This window comes from Drosophila teissieri, chromosome 3R (assembly GCF_016746235.2).
Source record: "Drosophila teissieri strain GT53w chromosome 3R, Prin_Dtei_1.1, whole genome shotgun sequence".
Classification (NCBI taxonomy): domain Eukaryota; kingdom Metazoa; phylum Arthropoda; class Insecta; order Diptera; family Drosophilidae; genus Drosophila; species Drosophila teissieri.
In genome coordinates, this window is record NC_053032.1 from 3,502,758 (window position 1) to 3,524,880 (window position 22,123).

General features: G+C 42.0%; 2 protein-coding genes across 15 annotated transcripts; one reads left to right on the plus strand and one right to left on the minus strand.

Moving 5' to 3' along the window:
• Window positions 1–1,916: 1,916 nt before the first annotated feature.
• LOC122621744 (complexin) lies at window positions 1,917–19,585 on the plus strand. 14 transcript variants are annotated; one of them, XM_043799712.1, is made up of 7 exons: window positions 3,523–3,653; window positions 4,286–4,439; window positions 5,636–5,816; window positions 9,965–9,976; window positions 17,127–17,284; window positions 17,554–17,686; window positions 19,462–19,585. In XM_043799712.1, the coding sequence occupies exons 3-7, from the start codon at window positions 5,762–5,764 to the stop codon at window positions 19,533–19,535; spliced, it is 432 nt and encodes a 143-aa protein (XP_043655647.1). In that variant the 5' UTR covers window positions 3,523–3,653; window positions 4,286–4,439; window positions 5,636–5,761; the 3' UTR covers window positions 19,536–19,585. The 14 variants fall into 14 exon arrangements, with proteins under 14 accessions (XP_043655641.1, XP_043655640.1, XP_043655644.1 ...); XM_043799706.1 differs by lacking the exon at window positions 3,523–3,653 and adding an exon at window positions 1,917–2,001 and having other exon boundaries at window positions 17,554–19,585; XM_043799705.1 differs by lacking the exon at window positions 3,523–3,653 and adding an exon at window positions 1,988–2,115 and having other exon boundaries at window positions 17,554–19,585.
• LOC122621740 lies at window positions 14,281–16,800 on the minus strand. The gene is made up of 2 exons (XM_043799700.1): window positions 15,716–16,800; window positions 14,281–15,368 (listed from the first exon to the last, which is right to left on the minus strand). The coding sequence occupies exons 1-2, from the start codon at window positions 16,608–16,610 to the stop codon at window positions 14,485–14,487; spliced, it is 1,779 nt and encodes a 592-aa protein (XP_043655635.1). The 5' UTR covers window positions 16,611–16,800; the 3' UTR covers window positions 14,281–14,484.
• Window positions 19,586–22,123: the final 2,538 nt, after the last annotated feature.

Sequence of the window (22,123 nt, forward strand, 5' to 3'; positions counted from 1 at the left end):
ATATTAGCCAGCCATATTAGCATTTGAGCCCAATACTTTTCAGATCTATGTGTTGTTATGTTATGTTCAGGTTTATGTATTGACCTGAAATTTGAATGAATTCGAATTTGGGTGAATGACCTAAGTGCTAGCACATTACAGATTAATTATATTTAATAGACTAATTTGTCAAATTAAAATGAAACCTATGGTCCATACTATCGACTTATGTATACAACTAACTAGAATTTGTTAGTCAATCAATGTAACATACCGAAAGCAAAGACATTTTAATATTATAATTAAATTATTATTAATATATTTTTATACCCGTTACAGATTAATTATATTTAATAGACTAATTTGTCAAATTAAAATGAAACCTATGGTCCATACTATCGACTTATGTATACAACTAACTAGAATTTGTTAGTCAATCAATGTAACATACCGAAAGCAAAGACATTTTAATATTATAATTAAATTATTATTAATATATTTTTATACCCGTTACAGATTAATTATATTTAATAGACTAATTTGTCAAATTAAAATGAAACCTATGGTCCATACTATCGACTTATGTATACAACTAACTAGAATTTGTTAGTCAATCAATGTAACATACCGAAAGCAAAGACATTATAATATTATAATTAAATTATTATTAATATATTTTTATACCCGTTACTCGTAGAGTAAGAGGGTATACTAGATTCGTTGAAAAGTATATAACAGGCAGAAGGAAGCGTTTCCGACCATATAAAGTATATATATTCTTGATCAGGATCAATAGCCGAGTCGATCTGGCCATGTCCATGTCTGTCCGTCTGTCTGTCCGTATGAACGACGAGATCTCAGGAACTATAAAAGCTAGAAAGTTGAGAGTAAGCATGCAGACTCCAGATACAAAGACGCAGCGCAAGTTTGTTGACCCATGTTGCCACGACCACTGTAACGCCCACAAATCGAGCAAAAGTGTCACGTCCACACTTTTGAAAAATGTTTTGATATTTTTTCATTTTTGTAGTAGTCTGTTAACAATCTATTGATTTGAAAACAATTTTTTTGCCACGCCCACAAACTGCCCAAACCTCCCACGCCCACACTTTTGAAAAATGTTTTGATATTTTGTCACACTTTGTTAGTGTTCTAAATTTCCCTCAATTTGCTAAAAATCGTTTGGCCACGCCCACTCTAACGCCCACAAACCGCAAAAAAAAATAATCATAACTGGGCAAAAAGGCGATGAAGAAAGCCCAAGCAAGTTCCCTTGAATGATAATAGAACTGGTAAGAGCGGACTGGGCTGTGACGAGGCGTAATACCCTGACATGTGATTTAAAGCGAAATGGGTTTGATTATTATAAGAATAATGGGATCTGACACCGCTTGAAGCCGTGTATGCTTTAATTAATATAAATTGCTCCCCGGTTCTCCCACGCAAACACCTGCATGATTTTCCTGTTCCGCCGCACTCGAGCTTATCCCGCAGGAGAACGCCAAGGCAGGAATCCCCGGCGGATCGTCAAGCAATTCCGGCATTAGCTGCTATCAATCGGCTTCCTCCGGTTGGTGTGTTAAGCAAGATGGTGCTCATATTCTATGAAATTAGCGGAGGATAACCTGTCACCGGTTCCGCATCCGTGCAAGCTCTGCCCGCACATGGTGCACTTTGCTTATCGCAACGCCACACCTCGAGGCTTATATGGGCGATTCAGTCGATACTGATGAATGATGGGATATCTTCTCGTCTAGCAGGACGTCCTAGAACGTCTCCGGCATAAGAATAAGTCGTTAGTAGCAAACAATTTGGCTGAAAGCTTTCGGCCAGCAAGCTTTCGTTTGGTTTGCGGGTCAACTATCAAAACTGACAGCAGTGCTCTCTGCGTTGGGGGCTCTCTCCTTGTCCTCGGTGGATGTTGTTGCCACTAGAGCTGCTGGCTACTAGCATACCTTTTTCGGCAGTTAATTTAGTTTCGGTCACAAGGAGCAGCACCAGCGCCCCAGAGCGAACTTTTCGGTTTGTATACGGGCATCGTGCCGAGTGGCAATCAGTGCAACATTGCAGAGTGTCGAGTGCATTGGTGTGGGGAAAGTACCCAAGTCCTGTGGTTCTTGGGGAGCTATTGTTAAGGTAAGCGGTGGATGAAATGGGTGAGTCCCGCTAAAACTCTGTGGTCCGCACTCCTTCCGCCCATTTCTCTTATCCCGAACCACGCCAGCTGTCTAATGGCCAGTGGACTATTACCCCAGGCAGCAATGCCATAGTGACCAGGTCGTGACTGACATCCTAAACAAGGAACGTCGCCTTGTGGAGACAGAAGTAATAAGCAATTATCTCGCGCTGTGAAGCAAAGGCTGGCTGAAATGGAATTGATTCATATACAGGCCAGGGAGGACGATGAGCTAACTTCCCATTGAGCAGAATTGATGGAGCGGAACACAATGAAGCCAACTAAGTCGGCGATGTTGGTAAGGACACTATTGGATCTGTGTCGCGCTAATTATAAGTCTGGAGGTTTCTCCTTCGCCCTGAGCAATCGGACCTCAGTCGGATCTCTGGTCACCGCATAGACTTTGACTCGACCACAGTCCGAAGACGGACAGATGAGCGGACGTCGCCAGATCTTAGCCATTTCCTTCTTTAAAGCTTTGTGCTTCCGGTCCCGTCATCTATCCGCCAGTTCGCCCATCCCGCCCAGCATGTACACACGAATGTGGGCAAACAAACTGGAGTGGCGCTGACAAGCCAACAAAGGCCGTTCCAACGGGATGAGGGCAAAGCCGAGGGATGCGATGTGGCGGGTTTTTGGTTCCGAATGGTGATAATAACTCGTTGGCACAGCAAGCATCTTATCAGTACGGTCTGGCCTGCTGCCAAAGTTACAGGAACACAAATACGACCGCCGAAATACGAATCAATATCGCGAATACGCTATTCGGCGCAGGCGCCAGCTCCCAAATGTATGCAGCGCTTTCGCTGCTGATTTCAAAGTCAAAAAGTCAAGAAAAGAAGACCGAGAACGAGAGCGAGAGCGAAGGAGAGAGACAGAGAAAGAGAGAGAGAGAGAGGATAAGGCAGAGAGAGTGAAATAGAAGCAGGGGAATCGAATTATGTAACAGACAAAAAATAGCAGCAAATAAATATATTCCAGAAAGGGGAGGCATGGTACGGTCGTTCCAGTCATTTCAGTCCTGGCGGTCCTTTAATCCTCGAGCACTCTGCCATTAAACGAGCCCCACTGTTTTTGTCTTTATCTTTTTAAGTGCCCGTGGTGCTCGTTTTTTTTGGGCAAGCCGAGCGGGAAAGCACCCAAGCCCGAGCCCAAAGAATTCCGGATGGGGCGAAAGCTCCGTCCCTCGAAGCCCGCTCTTTACTGGATTTTGGTGCCGCAGCTGCGCGGTCGTCGCCGACGACGCTGCCTCTGCCGACGCTTCGCAAGGCACTCGCATGCGGAACAGCGGCAACGAGCCAAGTTTTCCGAGTTCTCGAGTTTTCCGTGTAGGGTACTCTGGCAGTGGCGTGCAGAAGAGTGCGAACATAGCATGAAGTAAGAAGCGCCGAAAACATAGCGACGGTCTAGGTGAAAAGTGGCAAGCAAAGCAAAAGTATTAAACACACACACTGCCAGTGCGCACGGACACGCACAGCACACTAATACATCAGAGCGTGTACGTATATGTGCCACACACACATTCACCCATACGATGTCGATACTGGCTCACAGTGGTGGTATTTAAAAATCGACGAACGGCCCGAGCTCGAAAGCACGACTGAAATTGATTATGCGAATTTGTTCTATCGAGCTAATTCAATTGCTCGGCCAGTTGACTGAGTGCTCCAGTCTTATGTAATCGGAATCAGTGAAAAAAAGCGAAACACGGCGGCCACCTAAGGAACACGACTTCAGCACCCGAGCCCAATCGAATTTGTTTGCACCGCGTATTACGTAAAGTAAAATTCTTGTTTGCTTGTGGCACCCGCCTCCTCCAACCCCTCCACTAAAAATGCCACTTACGTGCACGCTCCCATAAAAGAAACCCTAATAAAGAAATATCAATAAAAGCAACAAAGCAAATGGCACGCCAGCTCAATAACGACGACGACAAGCGAAACGTCGGCAGCAATGCGACCCTTGGGGGTGTTGGTGTGTGTGTCTCCTATTTTTAAATTAGCGCCAGCCCAATGGTTCGGTTCGACCCCGCCGAACACTGAACCCCGAGAAACCGGGAACCCTGGAACCCCAGAACTCTGCACTGTGAACACGTAACTGACGCCTCCTGTGTCTCTGTTTGTCTTTCAGGAAGTATATCTGCCTAATGCACTCTCTTCTCTGTGGATTCCTTAAAACAAACACACTTTGAGCAGACTATTTGGAACTTTACTCTTGAACAGCCAAGTCCACAAAGGAATTTTCAAGGAAAATCTGAAAGGAATACTTGCTGAAGTAAAGCCAGGTATGTGGGTGGTCCACTAACTCAAAAAGTGTCTAAAGTATGCCTCAAGTATGCTCCAAACTTGGTCGCACTTTATATAAAATATTTGTGCAAAGTTGTCCGTATCTTGCGCATTTCAAGCGTAGAATGATTGTCGGCAGCAAAAGGTTCCAAGCTCATTACATAATTGTTCGATACCTCACAATAATGCAAAGAATAACTTGAATCTACTCGATCGCACTGATCCATAGCTGTTTTGTCCGTCAAAAAAAAGGGTCACTCCGCGTATACTTGATCTTTAGATGAGCCATTAAACTTACACTTTCTAGCCAAGGTCAAATGGTCAGGAGAGTGATGCGGCGTTAAAACACAGTTTATTTGCTTTGGCATTCTGGCTGGTTCCCGTATTAGAAAACTTCAAATGTAAATAGATAGCCAACTGGGCAGCCTTTGGGTCAACTTGAAATTTTTACTTGCTCAAGAATAAGAAAGTGCTTTGTTTGTGTTGGAACCACACCTTGTCCATCCGAACAAAAAATGTTAAGCAATGCCATAAATGTTTGCTTCTATATATGAAGTCTATGTATGTCTAGGTATGTTTGTCCCACTTGCCCCAAAATCCCGTGAACCCCTGAAAAAAGGGGAATGAAGACGTATCCATCCACAGCGAAATTATGTCTTTAACTGACACTCTCTATTCGTCCATTCCGTTCATTTCGTCTTGCCGCCTTTCAGGGCTGAGCAAATGGTTTTGATGCGAACTAATTTCGTTGCTCGTTTCCTGGTGTTGTTGTGGTTTGCCCAGCTAGCCAAAAATAAGCTTCCGCCTCCAGCTTAAGTTCGTTAGCCCAATTTGCGCAATTATTAATACATGGGTACAACCAGCAGCAACCTGGGGCCTTAATAAAATTTAAAGTTTCAGCTGGAAGACACGTAGGCCGCATTTATTACGGGGTAATTGTGCTTTAGGACAAGGTTTCGCGTTATTAAATTTCCGAATTAGGTTTAGTACCAGGGCTGCGCCCCTGGAGCAATCATTGGAACTGATAGTGGATGAGATCGGTTTCAAGTGAAACAGCGCTTCAGTAGAGGGCTCAACTTAAGGCATTTTACATAAGCGGCTTAAAGTATCAGGCGAACCCAGGTGACAGGGCACTCCTTTGTCCTGCCGCACACAAAATTAATTTGCTATTTTCGTTTTGCTCTGTCGCTTTCAGCTTACCGAGCAGTCAGGATCCAGCAACCGAGACCCAGGAGCCAGCGCGAATACAAGTGCATCGCATCGTGCGGAAGCGGAAGACCACAGCCAGGCGAAGCCACGCCCCTAGAGCGACAGCCCAAAGATGGCGGCCTTCATAGCTAAGCAGATGGTTGGAAACCAATTAAGTGCCGTTAAAGGTAAGTAAGAAACAGCCACCCTAGCATTTTATTTTGCCACTCGATCAATACACTTTGATATGGACGTGCGGGTATATATAATTCACTTTCAAGCTGCTGCGCAGCGACAAAAATTACCACACATGAGAGCCACCGCTTTTAGATACACAGCAAGGACCTATTCAGTCCGCATCCGCATCCCCGTCTGCTTCTTCAACCCCAGCCAGTCGTTAGGTAAAGTCATTGGGTTCCCATTGACGCTGCTGTTTAATCAGAGACTGTGCAATCGCTCGGAAAATCATAGAATGCTTTCAGAAAAAGAAAAAACCGAATGCTAGGGCGAGAATAGTTAAGTTGAATGCTTATCAACCGACACCATGCAACCAACTCTGTACTGGGCCATTTACATAGAGCAACTCTCTGCAACTGTGCCCCCTGTGACATAATGTCCCTCTACTTCCCCGCCAGCAATCCCGTACAATTTGCAAGTACGCTGCCCCTGCCCCATACCTCTAGCCCCATCATCTGCAGCTGAGTTGGGCTGGGCTCTTATCGAAACCAGAAATTCTGCACGAATGCCCAGGAAAGTGTTTCCGACAAATTGATACAGTTAATTGTGTAGATTGATGCTGAATTTGTCACGCGCCTGTGCCCAACCTCCAGCCTCAGCCAGGGAAAAATTCAGGGGCGGTGACTCAATCATTCCGCCGTCCTGTTCGGCAGGCTGCCAACTGGAGCTCAGTTAGAGATTGCGGTTAGTATGGTTAGCCATTAGGCTGTCAAGGCTATTAAGGCTGTCAGGGAACACGAAAACGCTATTATCATGGGCATAAAATTCGAAGAACCAAATCTGATCTTGCACTTGCCGGGCCAGTCATTCATACGTGGACCAGCTATCAGGATACCAGATTCTAGGTACTCTCCCGTTCCGCAACTCCGTCTTGTGGAAATTACTTTTGGCTCTCAATGATACAGCACGGCGGCTACTTAATTTTTACCGTAAAATCCGCTTGAATAATGAAGGCGAAATAAAATATCCCTATAAAACTCCTAGTCGGAATGGCGTGCAGAAATTGTTCAGCCATTTCATGCTTAGTTCCTCAGGCCAGCCTTTTCCATGGTCTCTAGGTGACAGGAAGCCATGCCTGCCAATGTGTTTTCATTGTCAACTAAGTATTTGCACACGCAGTCAGAAAATTTATAATATATCTATCTTTATAACCATATATATCTTTATAACTATTGCCTGTCTTACGTAAGGATAAGGTTCGAGTTGGTTATAGATCTAGTGGCCTGAATTCGCAGAGCATGTAGAAGTGTCGAAGAAACGATTTTTCAAAAGTATTTAAAAAAAAAGTTTAACAACTTTGTGCTGATGTATATTTAAAGTGTTTAATCATCTGGCACGTGCGCTTGAAGTTCCAGAACACTTGAATTACATTAATACCTACTTTTCTTTTATTTACAGGTAAGCGTTCAAATTGAAAAATGATATACAATGTGCGTAAGTTATGGCACTTCCGGTCCTCAATCTATCTGTTATAAATTATTTAACCTAGTTATAAACTTGAAAACGTTTTAAAGCATACTTTAGCAGTGATTTAATAATTGGCAGTGCAAAGCATTGTGTATATGGCACTACCCATTTAGTTTAAAGATCACCGCTTCTGTTTTAATTTTAATGACGACTAGGTAGTATTGATTGGCAAGAGCATGACTATACAATTAAAATTTATGACTTGATTACTCCAGACCCGTTTAGGATTGAATATTAAAAAAGTGCATAAAGTGTTTTAAAATTTTTGTACCTAAGCTTAGTCTTGCACTACACAGATATTTCACCATACCAAAGCCCTTTTATATTCCAACTTCGCAATATGGCACACAATACTTGGTAATCAATAAATTATATATGCATTTTTACATGAAAATATACATAATATATGTATGTATTTATATTCACTTTAGATGAGCGAATATTAAAGTACAAATTATATTGTACTAATAATTATCAGGGCTGTGAAACATTCTGCAGCTTAAAGGGCATTTAACAAAACAAACCGGACCATTAACCAGGGTGCTTTAAAGTCGGGCTCGGTTAAGGAAAAAAACGGGGGAACGCTGTATTCGATTTTCTCGACGGTATACCCGGGTATACAGGGGTGGTCAAAAGTATTTACACAACGTGCTTTTTTTTCAATTGTTTTTCTGTATACCGGTTACTCGGCAATGGGAGTGCTACAACAGTTTCTTGGCATACTGAAAGAATTTGGCAAAATAAAAAATAAAACAAGAGAAAACGCTATAGTCGAGTTCCCTGACCATCTGATACCCGTTACTCAGCTAGTGGAAGTGTGAAGGAGAGATTTCAACACTGACAGTTTTTGGCGGTTTGTAATCGACAAATCGAGAGATCTTTAAAAGACTAACCAAAAATGTGAAATAATATTTTTCAAAAGTGTGGGCGTGGCAGTTTTGGGCGGTTGGTGGCGTGGCAAAAAAATTTTCTGCAGATCGATAGAAATTTACAATACTAATAAAAAAAATTAAAAAATATCAAAACATTTTTGAAAAGTGTGGGCGTGGCAGCTTGGGGCGGTTTGTGGGAGTTAGAGTGGGCGTGGCAACATGTGTTGCGCTGCGTCTATGTCTCTGGAGTGTACATGCTTAATCTCAACTTTCTAGCATTTGTAGTTCCTGAGATCTCGACATTGATACGGACAGACGGACATGGTCAGATCGACTCGGCTATTGATCCTGATCAAGAATATATATACTTTATATGGTCGGAAACGCGTCCTTCTGCCTGTTACATACTTTTTAACGAATCTAGTATACCCTTTTACTCTACGAGTAACGCGTATAAAAACCGAACATTTTCTTTGACGACGGATATTAATATAAAATACCCAATTAATTTGTATAATCACATGGCAAAGAATGATAATAAAAATGATTGGTTTTAAATAGAATTTTGGTGTATTTTCTAAGCCCAGGTTCGACGGACCGGGTTAGAAACCGAAACATTATCAATCGTTCGGGCTCGAATTCCGATCCAAAGCAAAGCCACAATGACATAGGTTCACAGCCCTGATAATAAAATAATACAAATAGTCAAAAAAATTCTTCCGGGACTTTGGTAAAGATAAAATAGTTTAACCCGTAAGGATTTATAGAAGTCGATGAACAATAAAAATATAATAAGCCATAAATATTAATATAATATTAGAGCGATTCCCAATTTGTACAATGTCAATGAAGGAACACAAAAAATTTCGTACCGTATGCTCTGGTAACTATTGCAACTTACCTAAATTTTTCGTGTGCCCGATATAATAAAGTTATGGTAATTTATATAACCTAAATACATATCATTCGAAAAATCCTGACGAAAGAAGTCCCTCCCAGATACATACCAAAACAAATAATAATAAAATATATTTGTTCATTCCTACAATGCCTCCACAGCCGAACTTTACCTCATTGTAAAACACTCGAACACAATAGTTTAACAAACACACCCAGCCAAGCACACAGAACATGTCCCAAGTGCACAGCACTCTGCGGAATAGCCCCGCTTTCCAATCCCGACCACCCCACATTCTGCACTTCTCTATCCGCATCCCCGTACTGACCACCCAACCCATCCGCTTAACAGCGAGAACTCTACAGCAACAACAAGTACACCGAACAACCAAAGTCCAATGAACACACCTGCCATCGCACCGATAAAAAATATACAGAGAACACAATTCCATTTCTTCTATTACAATTTCTTCCTGACTACTAACCCTCGACTTTTAGTTCGCTCCCTGTTTAGTACTTGTGTATTAACATGAATGCCACGCCCAAGCAAGACCCGATTCCAGAGCAATCTGACCCCCACTCCCCACTCCGCTATGAAGATGGGAACCCGAAAGAACGGTCGAGTGCCAAATTTCAAGCCAGAATCCCCGGAAACAATACGCCTAATTCCGCCATGCTGCCTCTCACGTATCTTACTACTCCCACCAACTTTTTATGTATATTCCACATCTTTCATTTTCCAAACTACTATCTAATCACACATAAACTGTAACTTTGAATTATAGGCCATAAAGCGTAATCCACAACAGGTAGTCTATTACTAATAATACTTTTCCTCTACTTCCCCGACCACACGCTCGCAGATGCTGCAGGCGGTAATATCTCTATTTACCTTTTGCTAAATAATACTATGTCCATAAATATATCTTGTATGTCTTGATGCCATCACAGCATTCACCATATATATTGGAGCTGCATTTTTACTTGATTTAATAGTCAGTAACCAATGACCTCATATAATCAGTATCAATATCAAATTCGAAATTTTAATCAACACCAGCCTATCTCTTCCGTTTTCCTGGGCTGATTCCCAGTATTTCAGCAATATTATTCGATTCAGTACTTTATATACATTTTGCAAACGCATGTCTTGGGGATAGATCATCAATAGTTGCATTCAAAACACTTTACCATCGGTTTACTTTCTATTAACTATGGGGTATACTTTCGATAGAGAAAGCTAAAACTTTCCAAATTTACGCTAACGCGACTCGGCTACTTGCAACTTGATTCGATAGAAAATTGAAACTCAGAATTATTAGTCTGACCCAAAAGTTGGCAACTCACTTACCGACAGTTATCACAATCACCTCACATCTTGATTTTGTTTGGTTAAAACACGCTAAATACAAGGTCAATTCAAAAACATTAGTCTGAAATTAACAATACTTAACATTGCATTCAGTTTGCTCTTCTGATTTCATTTAGTTTAGTTTGATATTATATCAAATATACTCTTAGAGCCGTTACACCCGAACTTTTGCTTTCTGCGATAATTGTTATGTTAAATCTTTTTTATCTACTTTTTCTACTACTACTCTACAATCGAACTATTTCATCTACTGCTATGTACTACTTTAACAAATATGGAACCCTACTAACTACAAAACTACTTTCATCTTCTACTATTCTACTATAACTACTCTAATTACAACTCAACTACAACCTAAATACTTCGAATTTACAATGAGGTAAAGTATAAGAATAAATAATCTATTCAATTAGCCTAACAATTTGTTCTTTAAAACAACAGAGACAGAAAAGAAAATAATAAACAAACAGTACACAAAACAAAATATGCTTAAAAATATACGTTTGATATGTGTAATAATAACTTTCAATTGTATCCCATTCTTGTCCCTTGTTTATCCATTCCGAAACAGGCATTTTGACAAATACAAGACATTTCATATGATTATGATATGATTATGATATTAACCCATGAATATTAGAGAACTGGAACCAGTTTCTAATTTCATCGTCTTTTCAAGTTATTGTAAGCCACGCAATCTTGTCAAATATCAAGTGTCTGCAGTACATACACTGAAAAGATACCCGCTTGTCGATTATAGTGTTTTACAGTATTTTCCTTATTCGACTTTAACCAATATTCCCAGACCCCCGTGGTGATGCAGTTCGATGAGTTGGTCTCGGCGTAAATTATGTATATTAAAAATTCCTTAAATATCCCGAGCTGAGTACGCACCAAAATATTTCCATGCGGCTTTCCAGCCTTCGTTCCGGTCCACACTATGCGCAGCTGTGCATTTTTGTCAAATTTTGCCGTTTGTGAGACGACGTCGCATTCCGACCGAGCCTGGCAAGGGTCCCTGAGTGGAAGTGGAAGAGAAAATGTTTCTACGAATGCGAATAAGGCACGCAACTAATTGCTGGAATTATAAGAAAAGCGTGTAGTCGTGTGCAGGCGGCGAAATGGCTGCGTCCTGGCCAAGAGCCCAAAGCGCCCTCAGCCAAGATGGTCGGAACAGTCAAATGCGCATTGGCGGCGTAATTTCAACACTTGCACACGCTCCTGTCCTTTCAGTTAGGCAAACCATCCAACATGCGCCCAGTCATATGTAATTATCGGGTCCTTTGTGGTTGTTAAATTCTAATTTAGCTTAATGTTGTAGTTGCTATAAGCGAATGTGACAATAAAAACATTAGCAAGCCAGCGAGTGGCACCTTTCTAAACGATTAAGTCGGTGCCGCCCCAGACGTCGCGCCTAGTCCCCCACATGAGCTGGGATTCTGGATCAGCCCCGCCGCTTCCGGTTCCTGTATTTTACCCAGATGCGTGCCAGGCAGTGGCTGCTTTTGTGGTCCAACTCAGCTCGGCTGGCTTGCACGGGATTAAGTGAGAAAATAATTTGCTGTTCGTGCCATTTCAGCAACTGCTTGACGGGAAAGCAGCAAATAATCACGCAGCCGTGACAAAGGGAACAAGGGTGGGCCAGTCAGAAAATACTTGAACGAAATAGGGCAGTTCCCCTACACACCCCGCCCACACGCAGCCGGGAGAGTGTATGTGGATGGCTGGCCTGCGCCACAATGAAAATGGAATTCTAATGTAGTTTTCCTTCGCGAGCGTGTATTAAGTCGAATAAGTGTCACTCGGTCCAGCATCCGCCGCACGTCTTCCGGCACATCATTGCATCCGCCTCGGTTGGGGCTTAGCCCTCTACTTATGGTGCTGCGAATAAGACTTATTACGCTGGCTCCGTGGGTCCGCTTTGAGTCGCGTTCCATTTGCGTCCCAATTTCGCCACGTCCTAATCATCGGGTTTCGCTGACATGTTGGTATTCAAAAGAGCAGTCAAAGCAGTAAAGCGCTCTATGGCGTTTATCGCTATGATTCGACTCGTATATCAGACTTATGTCTTCTGCTCAACATTTTCCGACTGACGAGCATTTTTTTTTGTTTTACTGGCGGGAGTAGGCCTTAGTTCCGGCCCAATATTCACTTCGTCGTGGCGGACAGTTGTTAAGTACCCTCATTTCACCCTTGACACGCAGCGAAAGCTTTTAACGGCAAAAAATAAAATGAGTGGGAGGAAAGAAAAAAACCCCAAGAGCCAAACACCCAATTTATATGTACCATCCGACCGATCTTTCGGCCTGGCGGAAGCATTTCTCATGCAAATTGAAAGCTTCCGCCATCTTGAAGGGTCATCAATGGCCCTCGCTAACGGGTTGTCCATTTCCATTAGTGGGGAGCAGCAATAGAAAGTGGAGAGAAATGGAGGGACAAGAATGCCAAGCCAGTGCGTCTTGCCCCGGGGTGTTAATTATGTTGGCTTGATAACTGCATTACAATTGGCTTGATTAGTTTTTAATTAAATTGTGCACTTATTTAGGGGCCATCTTGAATGTGCAACTGGAGTCGAGCTTAAAGGGCTTTTGCCATCAGCTCTCAGGACCAAGTTGTGTTCAAATTACATTCCCCATCGTATCTGCAGACTGGTGGCACTGAAGTGATTGGCACGCACAAAGCGAGACGGCCAAGCTGCAAAAATCCCATAAAGCGGTCTGCTTTTTCCTTCTGATTCTGCTTGAACATTTGACACCATTTCACAAGTCAATTTTTTTTTTAAATGCGTTGACTAATTTAAGAAAACAATAGATGCGTCTGCAAATCAAGTCACGGTCACCCCAAAAAGTTTATTCACAAAGCTATTCACTAAATTGATGACAATAAATTCAATTTAATGTGCGATGCCTTTTGCACCCACCAAGACAAAGAGCAAAGCCGATTGTGGTCATTCGTCATCCCCCGACTTTTACCCATCCGCCCCATGGGTCCGTGATATGCTCAGGAGCAGTGAGCGTCGAATGCGATTCTGCGCCTTCGGAGATAATGCGTCTCTGTCGCCCCATAGGGGTTGCCATCAGAGTAGGCAGCAAAGATGCCATGCTGCTCTTATTAGCAAAGCAGCCAGGACCAGCGTTCCGGCGGAATCAGAGCCGTACTCCCCGCTGGGACCTGCGCAGGCGCCGGAGGTCGGTTTCTTACCAGCGCCGACTGCGACGCGGCAGAGGCAGCCCGTGCGGCGTCATGACATAAAAGGCCGAAGCAGGACTAGCAGTACTCCTACTCCGGGCTCGCACTCTTGCAGATAAAGGTCGCTGTTTTGTGCGCCTGTCCGCCTGTCAAGACCTTTTCCTCCACTCAGTTCGCGAGGACTGGTGGTCGCGTACGCACTGCACTTCGGGCAACCGCTTCGAATCGATTGAGATGACCACGTCGGCCCTGCGACCGAGCCAGTGGGTCGGAGATGTTGCAGCTCCTGACTGACAGCCAGTCCAGTAGTGCCAACGTCGGCTGAGGCAACGGTTGCATTCACTCGGGAAGGAAAGGAAGACAGAAGGCCCTACGACGGACAGATAGCAGCGGTCCAGAGCGCCCTGAAATCATGAATTTCATTGGTATGAATCCTATCCAAAGTCTGAATGCAGTCTGCCATCTAACACTGCCTTTTGATTTCCGGCGGCGGGCACACCGTAATCGTCTTCTTTCCCTTCTACAACACACTGCCACCACTTAACCAACCTACTAAACTAATACTCTACTCGCCACAACACACTAACGCTGTCACTGTTACCGAATCCGTGCTCCACGTAAGTTATTGCAAGCGCACAGCGAGTTGTTTATTTTTTTTCCGTAACGTAACCAATCCGTAAGCATATGGTGTCTATGCAACTGTGCAAAGTGGGACGGTAAAAATCAATCGATTGGGGGTTGGTAGCGGTCGTAGAAGCCCTCCAGTGGTTTATTGATTTTTAACACCACCGGTGGCAGCAGCTCAAAGTTCAAGGTCCAACCCTAGAAGGGATTGCAGCGCTGGTGTTGCGGGTAGAGTCCATCTCCAGGACGGCAATTAAAGGCTTCCAAAAACTCCGGTGAGTTGCGCAATGTGGCGTGAGCCACCTGGCGCTTGCGGTCCTGCTGCAGGACGCCCAGCTCGGAGTGGCAGTCCACGAGGAGGCTGGTAACGAAAAATAGCCTCTGTAGAGACATCTTCGAGTGACCAGCGGCCAGAAGCGCGTCGACTCTCTTTTCCAGTCCCGTCCGGGTGGCCATCCACTGGCGGTATCCACTTAGTGCTTGTCTTTGGGCAAGTAAGCCCAGAAGTAGATCGATGGCGCTTGTCTGTCCGCCTACACACTCTTGGAAGATGCCAAATCGCCGCTCTGAATCAGAGCTCAGCCAGGCTCCTGGCGTACGGGAGCTGCTGCCTGCAGCCACCACGCTGCGCGAGAAGAACTTCCCCAGAAGGAGGTAGTTGAGTGGCGTGCTTAGGTTGTACTGCTCTAGGAACGCATTGACTGTAGCGAATACTTGGGCGTAGCGACGCACCTGCTGCAGGGACTGGGAGGTCGAACGTCGCGGAAGCTGAAACTTGCGCAGCTTCTCCAGGTTGCGATATAGGCTCCGCCGACCCAACAAGATAGAGTGGTATGCCGCGTCCAAGCGCTCATCGCCATTAAGGGTAATGTGCATAATAGTACCCAGAAACTGCCTCGAGCTCTGCCTCGAGATCTCATCGATCCATACACTGGCGCCCAGCTGGTCTGTGAAGGCCTTTCCCAGCACCGAGTACATTTTTGCCAGTTCGACTCGATTTGCCGTAACACGCTGTATCATGTGGGCGTAAAGGTCTCCGGCATAGGTATCCGCCAACTGGTGGCAGTCTGCATCTACGATATCTAATAGAGGAAGGAAAACAATTATATACAGTATTCTGAAACTTCAAGTGCTATTTTCAAGTTTAATAGCTTTTTAAAATGGTAAATTTAGATTTATAAGCAAGTTTAGAACAGATTTGAAAGGGTCATTTGAGGGCGCCAGAAAAGTTGTCGTATTTCGGAATTGGTTCAATATACTTCCAGAAAGAAAGTATAACATTCAATCAAGTGCTATAGGAGACTTTTCAGGAATCTGTGCAAGCAATAGTGCGAAATTACAGTATAATTAAAAACGGATAGAACTGTAGACATTTTGAAGACTACCGTTATTGAGCTTCACGAGTATTACTTTAGTGGGAAAAACTCACCCATCAAGTAGTCTGTCCAGATCCAATTTAATAGACGAACCATGCTTGTGTTCTGGAGCAGCGCGAAGTACTCAACCAGTTTGGGCAGTTGTTTGACTACAATGGTGTCGCTGGCCTGTGGCGTTTTGCCGCCAAGCAACTTGCGGAAGTAGCCATCCCAGTCTAGTCTGGGCAGCGAGACGTTTCCAAAGACACTGCGCTTAAAGTTCGCGTAGCTAAACTCCACTTGGTCCTCGATGTGCTCCGCCTTCACAATGTCCCGACTATTGCGCTCCAAGCTGAGCACTTCGAGGGCGGTCACGTGGGCGCGGCTCTGTTCGATCCCGAAGCTCTGCAGGACTTCGCCCACGCGCTGTTCATATTTCCTCAGAGTGTTGCGGCGCGTGCATTCGGGTTGCAGTACCACCAGACGCTTGTTCGACTGAATGGTGACCGACGTCTCGAAGAAGTAAGGCGCACCTACTTCGTGGAAGTACCCGAGAACTCCCAGCCAGCTTTGGGCTTGGTTGGTCCGCTGACTTGCATTGACCTTGATCGGTTCCAAGGCAGGCCAGCCCCCACTTTGCCTGAACAGCTGAGATCCCTTGAGCGCCTCCACTCCACGCCCGCTCTCGCAGGACTTGAAGAAGTTGATTAGCTGGAGCTCCATGTCCATCAGCTGCGCGATGTCCGTGTGCTTAAGCGCGCTCTGGTATCGCTGCCTGCCCGTCTCACTGAGGTTGGCGCTGTGCGAGCAGACATAACCGTAGAAATCCTGGCAGGGCTGCTTGCTGGTATCAAGATACTGCTCTAGATTGTGAGAAAAGCTCAGCAGTTCGGTTTCCACCCTGACCAAATCATCCTGGCCGTAGGTGATGCCAGCTATGCACAGGATGGCCAGTGCTTTTGAAATCATTTCCTCCTGCGTGCTGATACTGTGGCCGCTCGAATCAAAATGAGGCCCACGCTATTTCCCGGTTGTAGCGCAGGTAGTGGGTCTTGTTGTCTTCCTGGAGGGCGAAACAGCAAAGGTCGCTCTTAATGCCTCGGCCCACTTCCGTGCTTCTGCTTACAGACTGGGGCTCAGACACACTAAATACCAACTAATCGCTCTCCCATTTATTGTCGCTGTCAGTGCTTGTGGTGCTGGAATAAAAATGTAAGTCACTCGGAGTGATAACGCGCTAGGCGATAACAAGTCAAGCTGAGAGACGTGCTTTTATTCATATGTGTCAAAATGTCGAGGTTTGGATGCAAACTAAAATTAGTCACGGCCCATTTTGAGTAAATTACAAGCAAACTTAAATGTTAATACTATATTTTAGATTAGGATTCTAGTCGGTCCCAATTCATTCAAAAACTTACATCTTTTAAACACAGAGTTAAATATCATACTAACCCTAACAACCCGTCACTTACACAGGCGCTGTAGGAGGTGATGGAGGCGATGATGGCGACGACAAGGAAAAGGCAGAGGAGGAGGAAAGGGAGCGTCAGGAGGCCATCAAGGAGGCCGAGGACCGGCGCAAGGAAAAGCACCGAAAAATGGAGGAGGAGCGCGAGAAGATGAGGCAAGACATTCGCGATAAGGTAAACATTTGGGGATTTGTCGGTCCTCGCAATCACAGTGAAAAAGCTATACATAACGTGCCTTGAAATGGCGAAACCAGTCCTGGTGAAGCTCAAATTGACTCTAGTAGGGAGTCCTTTAATGAACGACTCCCTAACGGAGTCAGATTGAGCTACAAAGGAGCGAGACAACACAGGACTACTTAAAAAGGTGTTAGCCGTTAAGATACTAGACCTCTGGTCAAGACTAATCAACCTGTTGATCTACCGAATTCACATTAACCATTTAGTACAACATCAAGAAGAAGGAGGAGATCGTGGAGGCGACCCCCCAAGAAGAGCCCAATCCCCTGATGCGGAAAAAGAAGACGCCTGAGGAACTTGCCGCCGAAGCGGAGCAGGAAGAGCTCGATGATTTTACAAGTAAGTTGTTTCTGCCGCTGTCGAATGCCCTAGAATCTAGCTTAGCTAGTGGCATCTATATACTGCAATTCCAACCCACCAATTGCGCCGGTCCGATTGCTCCCGCTCCTATTCTGTAACTGTTTCAGATTTTGAGTTGTCGCAATTTTTGTTTTCTTACCACTTTGTAAAACGGCTTACGCGGCCCTCAGCAGGTTCAGACAATAACTATACAAGTTGGTTTACAACTAAAACCAGAAACAAAAACCGTTTAATATCAGCTAAATATTCAACAACGCTCGAAAGTAGTAATTGTGGATATGTTTGTGCATCTGTGTGTCTCTCGTATCTAAATGCAATCGAACAACCCAATAAAACTCTATGAATAACTGCCCACTAATTAAACTATCTATCTCTCTCTATATATATGTATGTACTCTTTTCCATGTGCGTATAACATCTAAGCTACAAATGCAAACTCTAACTCTAACTGCAACCCTATCTGTCTAAGATCTAATCTTCAACCGTAATGCAACGACGAATATAAACATTTTCCATTATACTTTTATATAACAAGAGTGCACACCATTCACATATAACATTTTATTCAGTTTTCAAACTTATGTTATGTATATACATAATAATTTGTAAGTGAAAATGACACTGCGAAACCTAGGGAGCAATTTAGCAAAAAATGGATGCATAATGTCATGTTTTCTTTACATCTTTAAATGTATTTTGTTTAATAAAAATTGTGGGTAAATACTAAAATTAGTTAATCGCTATTAGCAGACGGATTAATCGTGCTTAGGTTTTTTGTTATTTAATCAATTAGAAAAAGGTAAGTGCGATTATTGGTAAAAACATTTGTTTCCCTTATGTGTGGTAATACTGTTGTAATACATTTGTATTCAAGAACTACTCTTTAGCCTACATCATCACCAACAATTACAATTTTCGAATACTCTCGCCCTTCTTTTCACTGCGCCTATTCTCTGTAAATTTATCTTTAATATACAAAGCATAAAAATTACTCTACTAGATAACTAAGTAATAAAAGTGGGAAATATTTCAAGCCGAATTCTAGATTTAGGTTAGACCACAGCTTAGCGCAACCATTACGTACCAACGTTTTTTTTTATATATTGTTAAACATCATTCTCACTCTATGCACTTTACAGAACTAATAGCCCCTTTTCTTTACATATTAATATAAACCGCAAAAACTGAACACTCATAACAATATAAATGTAACTGAAAAAATATTAAAAAATATATGTACAATAAATGGACGAGCAACAATTACACATTTTTTTTCCTGTCGTCCACTTTTTCTCTTTAATATGTGTGCTATATGTATTTAACATACTGCATAAACGTATGTAAAATATATATAATGCCCATATACTGAATATGTATGTGTATTTTTTCGCACCGAGTTTTATAACTCTTTATTTCTCTATCTATCTGCTAAACATCTGTATAACTAAAACTGTAACTATAACTTTCGTTATATGTAAGTCTGACTCTACTGTGACTTTAACACTTAATGCCAACGGAACTTTTCTGCAAGTAATTGCTTTATATTATCATTTGTACTATTTGTATTCGAACGATACCCTTCCTGAAGCTAAAATGCTACTTACATAACAGTCACAGCTACAGTAGAACAGTTTCTGTACATGAGCATCCATGAATACATATACATACATACCAGTTAACATGTCAAACATTTGTAGTCTACTCTACAAAATATGCTTATTTATTGCTGTTTCCATACTCAATTTCTTTTACAGAACTGAAAAATCAAATAGAAACGCAAGTAAATGAGCTAAAAACTCAAATAGAGGGAAAATGTGTCATGCAGTGATATGTCAGTCACCATTATAACAGATAAATAAATATGATGATGAAATACAAGTAATACTGATAACATAGCCCATAAAAGGAAATTGATTTAACTCGACTTGAAATTGAATTTGTTAATATAAGATCAGTTAATTTACATGGGAACCATAAACAGAACGAATTAAAACTACTGCGAATCTAGAGCCTAATATAACATTTTCCGGCAGCAACATAACGTCTCTTTAACAATAAATCCTAAAATCGATGACAGCTATAATTCGAAATGAAACAGTTTGCTAACTCAAAATACAAACAAAACGGTAAATTCCTAATGAGTTTTAAAGTAGCTAAAACACAAATCAAATCATTTAAAGTCCAACTATAGTAACGGCCTTTAATAATATTCAAATCTCTTTGCTTCGATAATAATGTAATATACTCAATCCCAATATACAATACATAATCGTTCTTTAGTTGATAAAAAGTAACGATCTAATGAATATATCGAATCGGCACGATGACACTCGAATGCAAACAGAAACAAATAATAAGTAAATAACATAATACAAAACTACCAATCCTAAAAAACCAAAAGCCAATAGAGCGACAGAGGAGGCTACCAAGTTATGTCGAACCGTCGAAGTACATACATATGTTGCTGAAATCACACTGGACTTGAAATCCATCTATAAGTATAGATATATTATTAAATAAATCGGCGAATATGTTAAAAATGCCATTCAAATATATATATATATATTTAAATGTATATGTATATGTATATGTATATGTATATATATATACACCCGTTGTGTATATATGTAAATTTCAAGAATTTAACTAGGAGTAAAAATTCTTGCAAACGAATTGGCGTCAGATACGTTGAAATGGCTGATTCTCAAAATTGTTAATCCTAACCAAGAGAAAAGGTTAAATATAAATGGAAAAGATTCAGTCAATTTGTTTTACAAAGTTTGAGTCAAACATCTTTAATAGCTGTTACATTTTGTTTCTTTCTTATACAAACATCATACCTACACAACAACAATTGAGAATTTCGAACTATTTGATGCATCTGAAATGTAAGTAAATAAGATTATTATATTCCTTTACATAAACCAAAATCTGCAAAAAAAGTATAAACAATACCGAGCTTAAGTTTAATTTTCCATTTTTTGAACCCATAGCGGTAAGGTTTTGGTTAAGTTACGGCTATTCCATAGAAAATATATATATACAATATATAACTAAAATATTTAGCAGTAGTTATTTAGACAAGGACAATAGCTTATAAGAGATGCTAGGCAGTTCGAGAGCATAATGCTGTGATACATTTGGCATAAATTTTTCACCGAAAAATCACTAGCCTCCAAACGACCTCACGAACTCCAGGATCTTAAATGACAGAACAGAAACATGCATACAAGAGGACACAAAAAACAAAGACTCCAACGCATATGACATATGTATGTATATAAGCCTTTCCAACGCCAGTATCAGACATGCCGATTGTCCAAAACATCGACTTGTGGAGGACACAATCGGTCACATGCTGAATCCCACATACACTTACACTTTGGCACAGAGAGACCTTTTAATGCCAACAATATAGTATATACTCGTCCTATACATACAGTACATTCACCGACATTTTCTAAGGTACAGATCGCATTTCATATGCATGGATGTACGAACAGCAGATCGAGTCATTGCTCACGTTCAGGCCTTCGCGAAGCTGTCGAGGATGGACTTCGGTTTGCATGCGGGTCATGACATGAGGGAGTCGAGAATGTGTTCTGTCTCAAAACTCTTCCATACTTACATCATATCACCCATGTGTGTACGGAGTGTGCCACGATTTGTACAATGGCCTCCCCGACTGTACAATCATATTGTAGACCGTTCAGATTTAAGCCACGAATTAATAAGTTTAGATGATGCAATCTTGCATCTTGATGTAATCTTGCAGTTGGAAGGGACATTTGTGCTACGGGTAAGCACACAAAGCCTAGCAGTTAAATTTTTTTTTTATTATGTTGAACTGAATTAAACTTAATATACAATTAATAATAAATGTTTTAACCACACTGCATTATATATATATATATATATATATATATCTTACTCTTTCTCTGTTGTCTCTCTCTTTCTCTCTTTCTCTTCTTTGGTTTTAAAACACTCTATTAATCTTTAATCTACGCCACTCCACTCTGCCTCAATACCAACATCTGAAAACAACCTGAACAATATTTGCAAAAACACGAAACAACAACAATATCAACTATTACAACATCAACAACAATTCTACCAATTCTCCACAACTACGACTTGAAGGTCCCACTTAGACATGTTCTTTCGGTGTTTTATAAGTATCATCAACAACATCCAGAACAACTGCACTAGAAAACGCCTACAGCCAGTACAAGAACAACATCTACAACAACATCAACTTCAAAAGAATTCAAATATGTATTATAAGATATGAACAATACTTTCAAAGCAAAAAAAAGAAGAAAACAAAAAGCTACATGAACAACAGCATCAACTAAACAAAATCATTGCAATTTGATGGCTAGCATTTCCTACCTTATTTCTGAATGTTACGAATAA

What these genes read in the sequence shown, in the direction of transcription:
- LOC122621744 (XM_043799706.1), top strand. Translation starts at nt 5,762, where the DNA reads ATGGCGGCCTTCATAGCTAAGCAGATGGTTGGAAACCAATTAAGTGCC. An exon ending in GGCAAGACATTCGCGATAAG is followed by an intron (nt 17,285 to 17,553) that starts GTAAACATTTGG and finishes TTAACCATTTAG; the next exon opens with TACAACATCAAGAAGAAGGA.
- LOC122621740 (XM_043799700.1), bottom strand. Translation starts at nt 16,610, where the DNA reads ATGATTTCAAAAGCACTGGCCATCCTGTGCATAGCTGGCATCACCTAC. An exon ending in CTGGACAGACTACTTGATGG is followed by an intron (nt 15,369 to 15,715) that starts GTGAGTTTTTCC and finishes TTCCTCTATTAG; the next exon opens with ATATCGTAGATGCAGACTGC.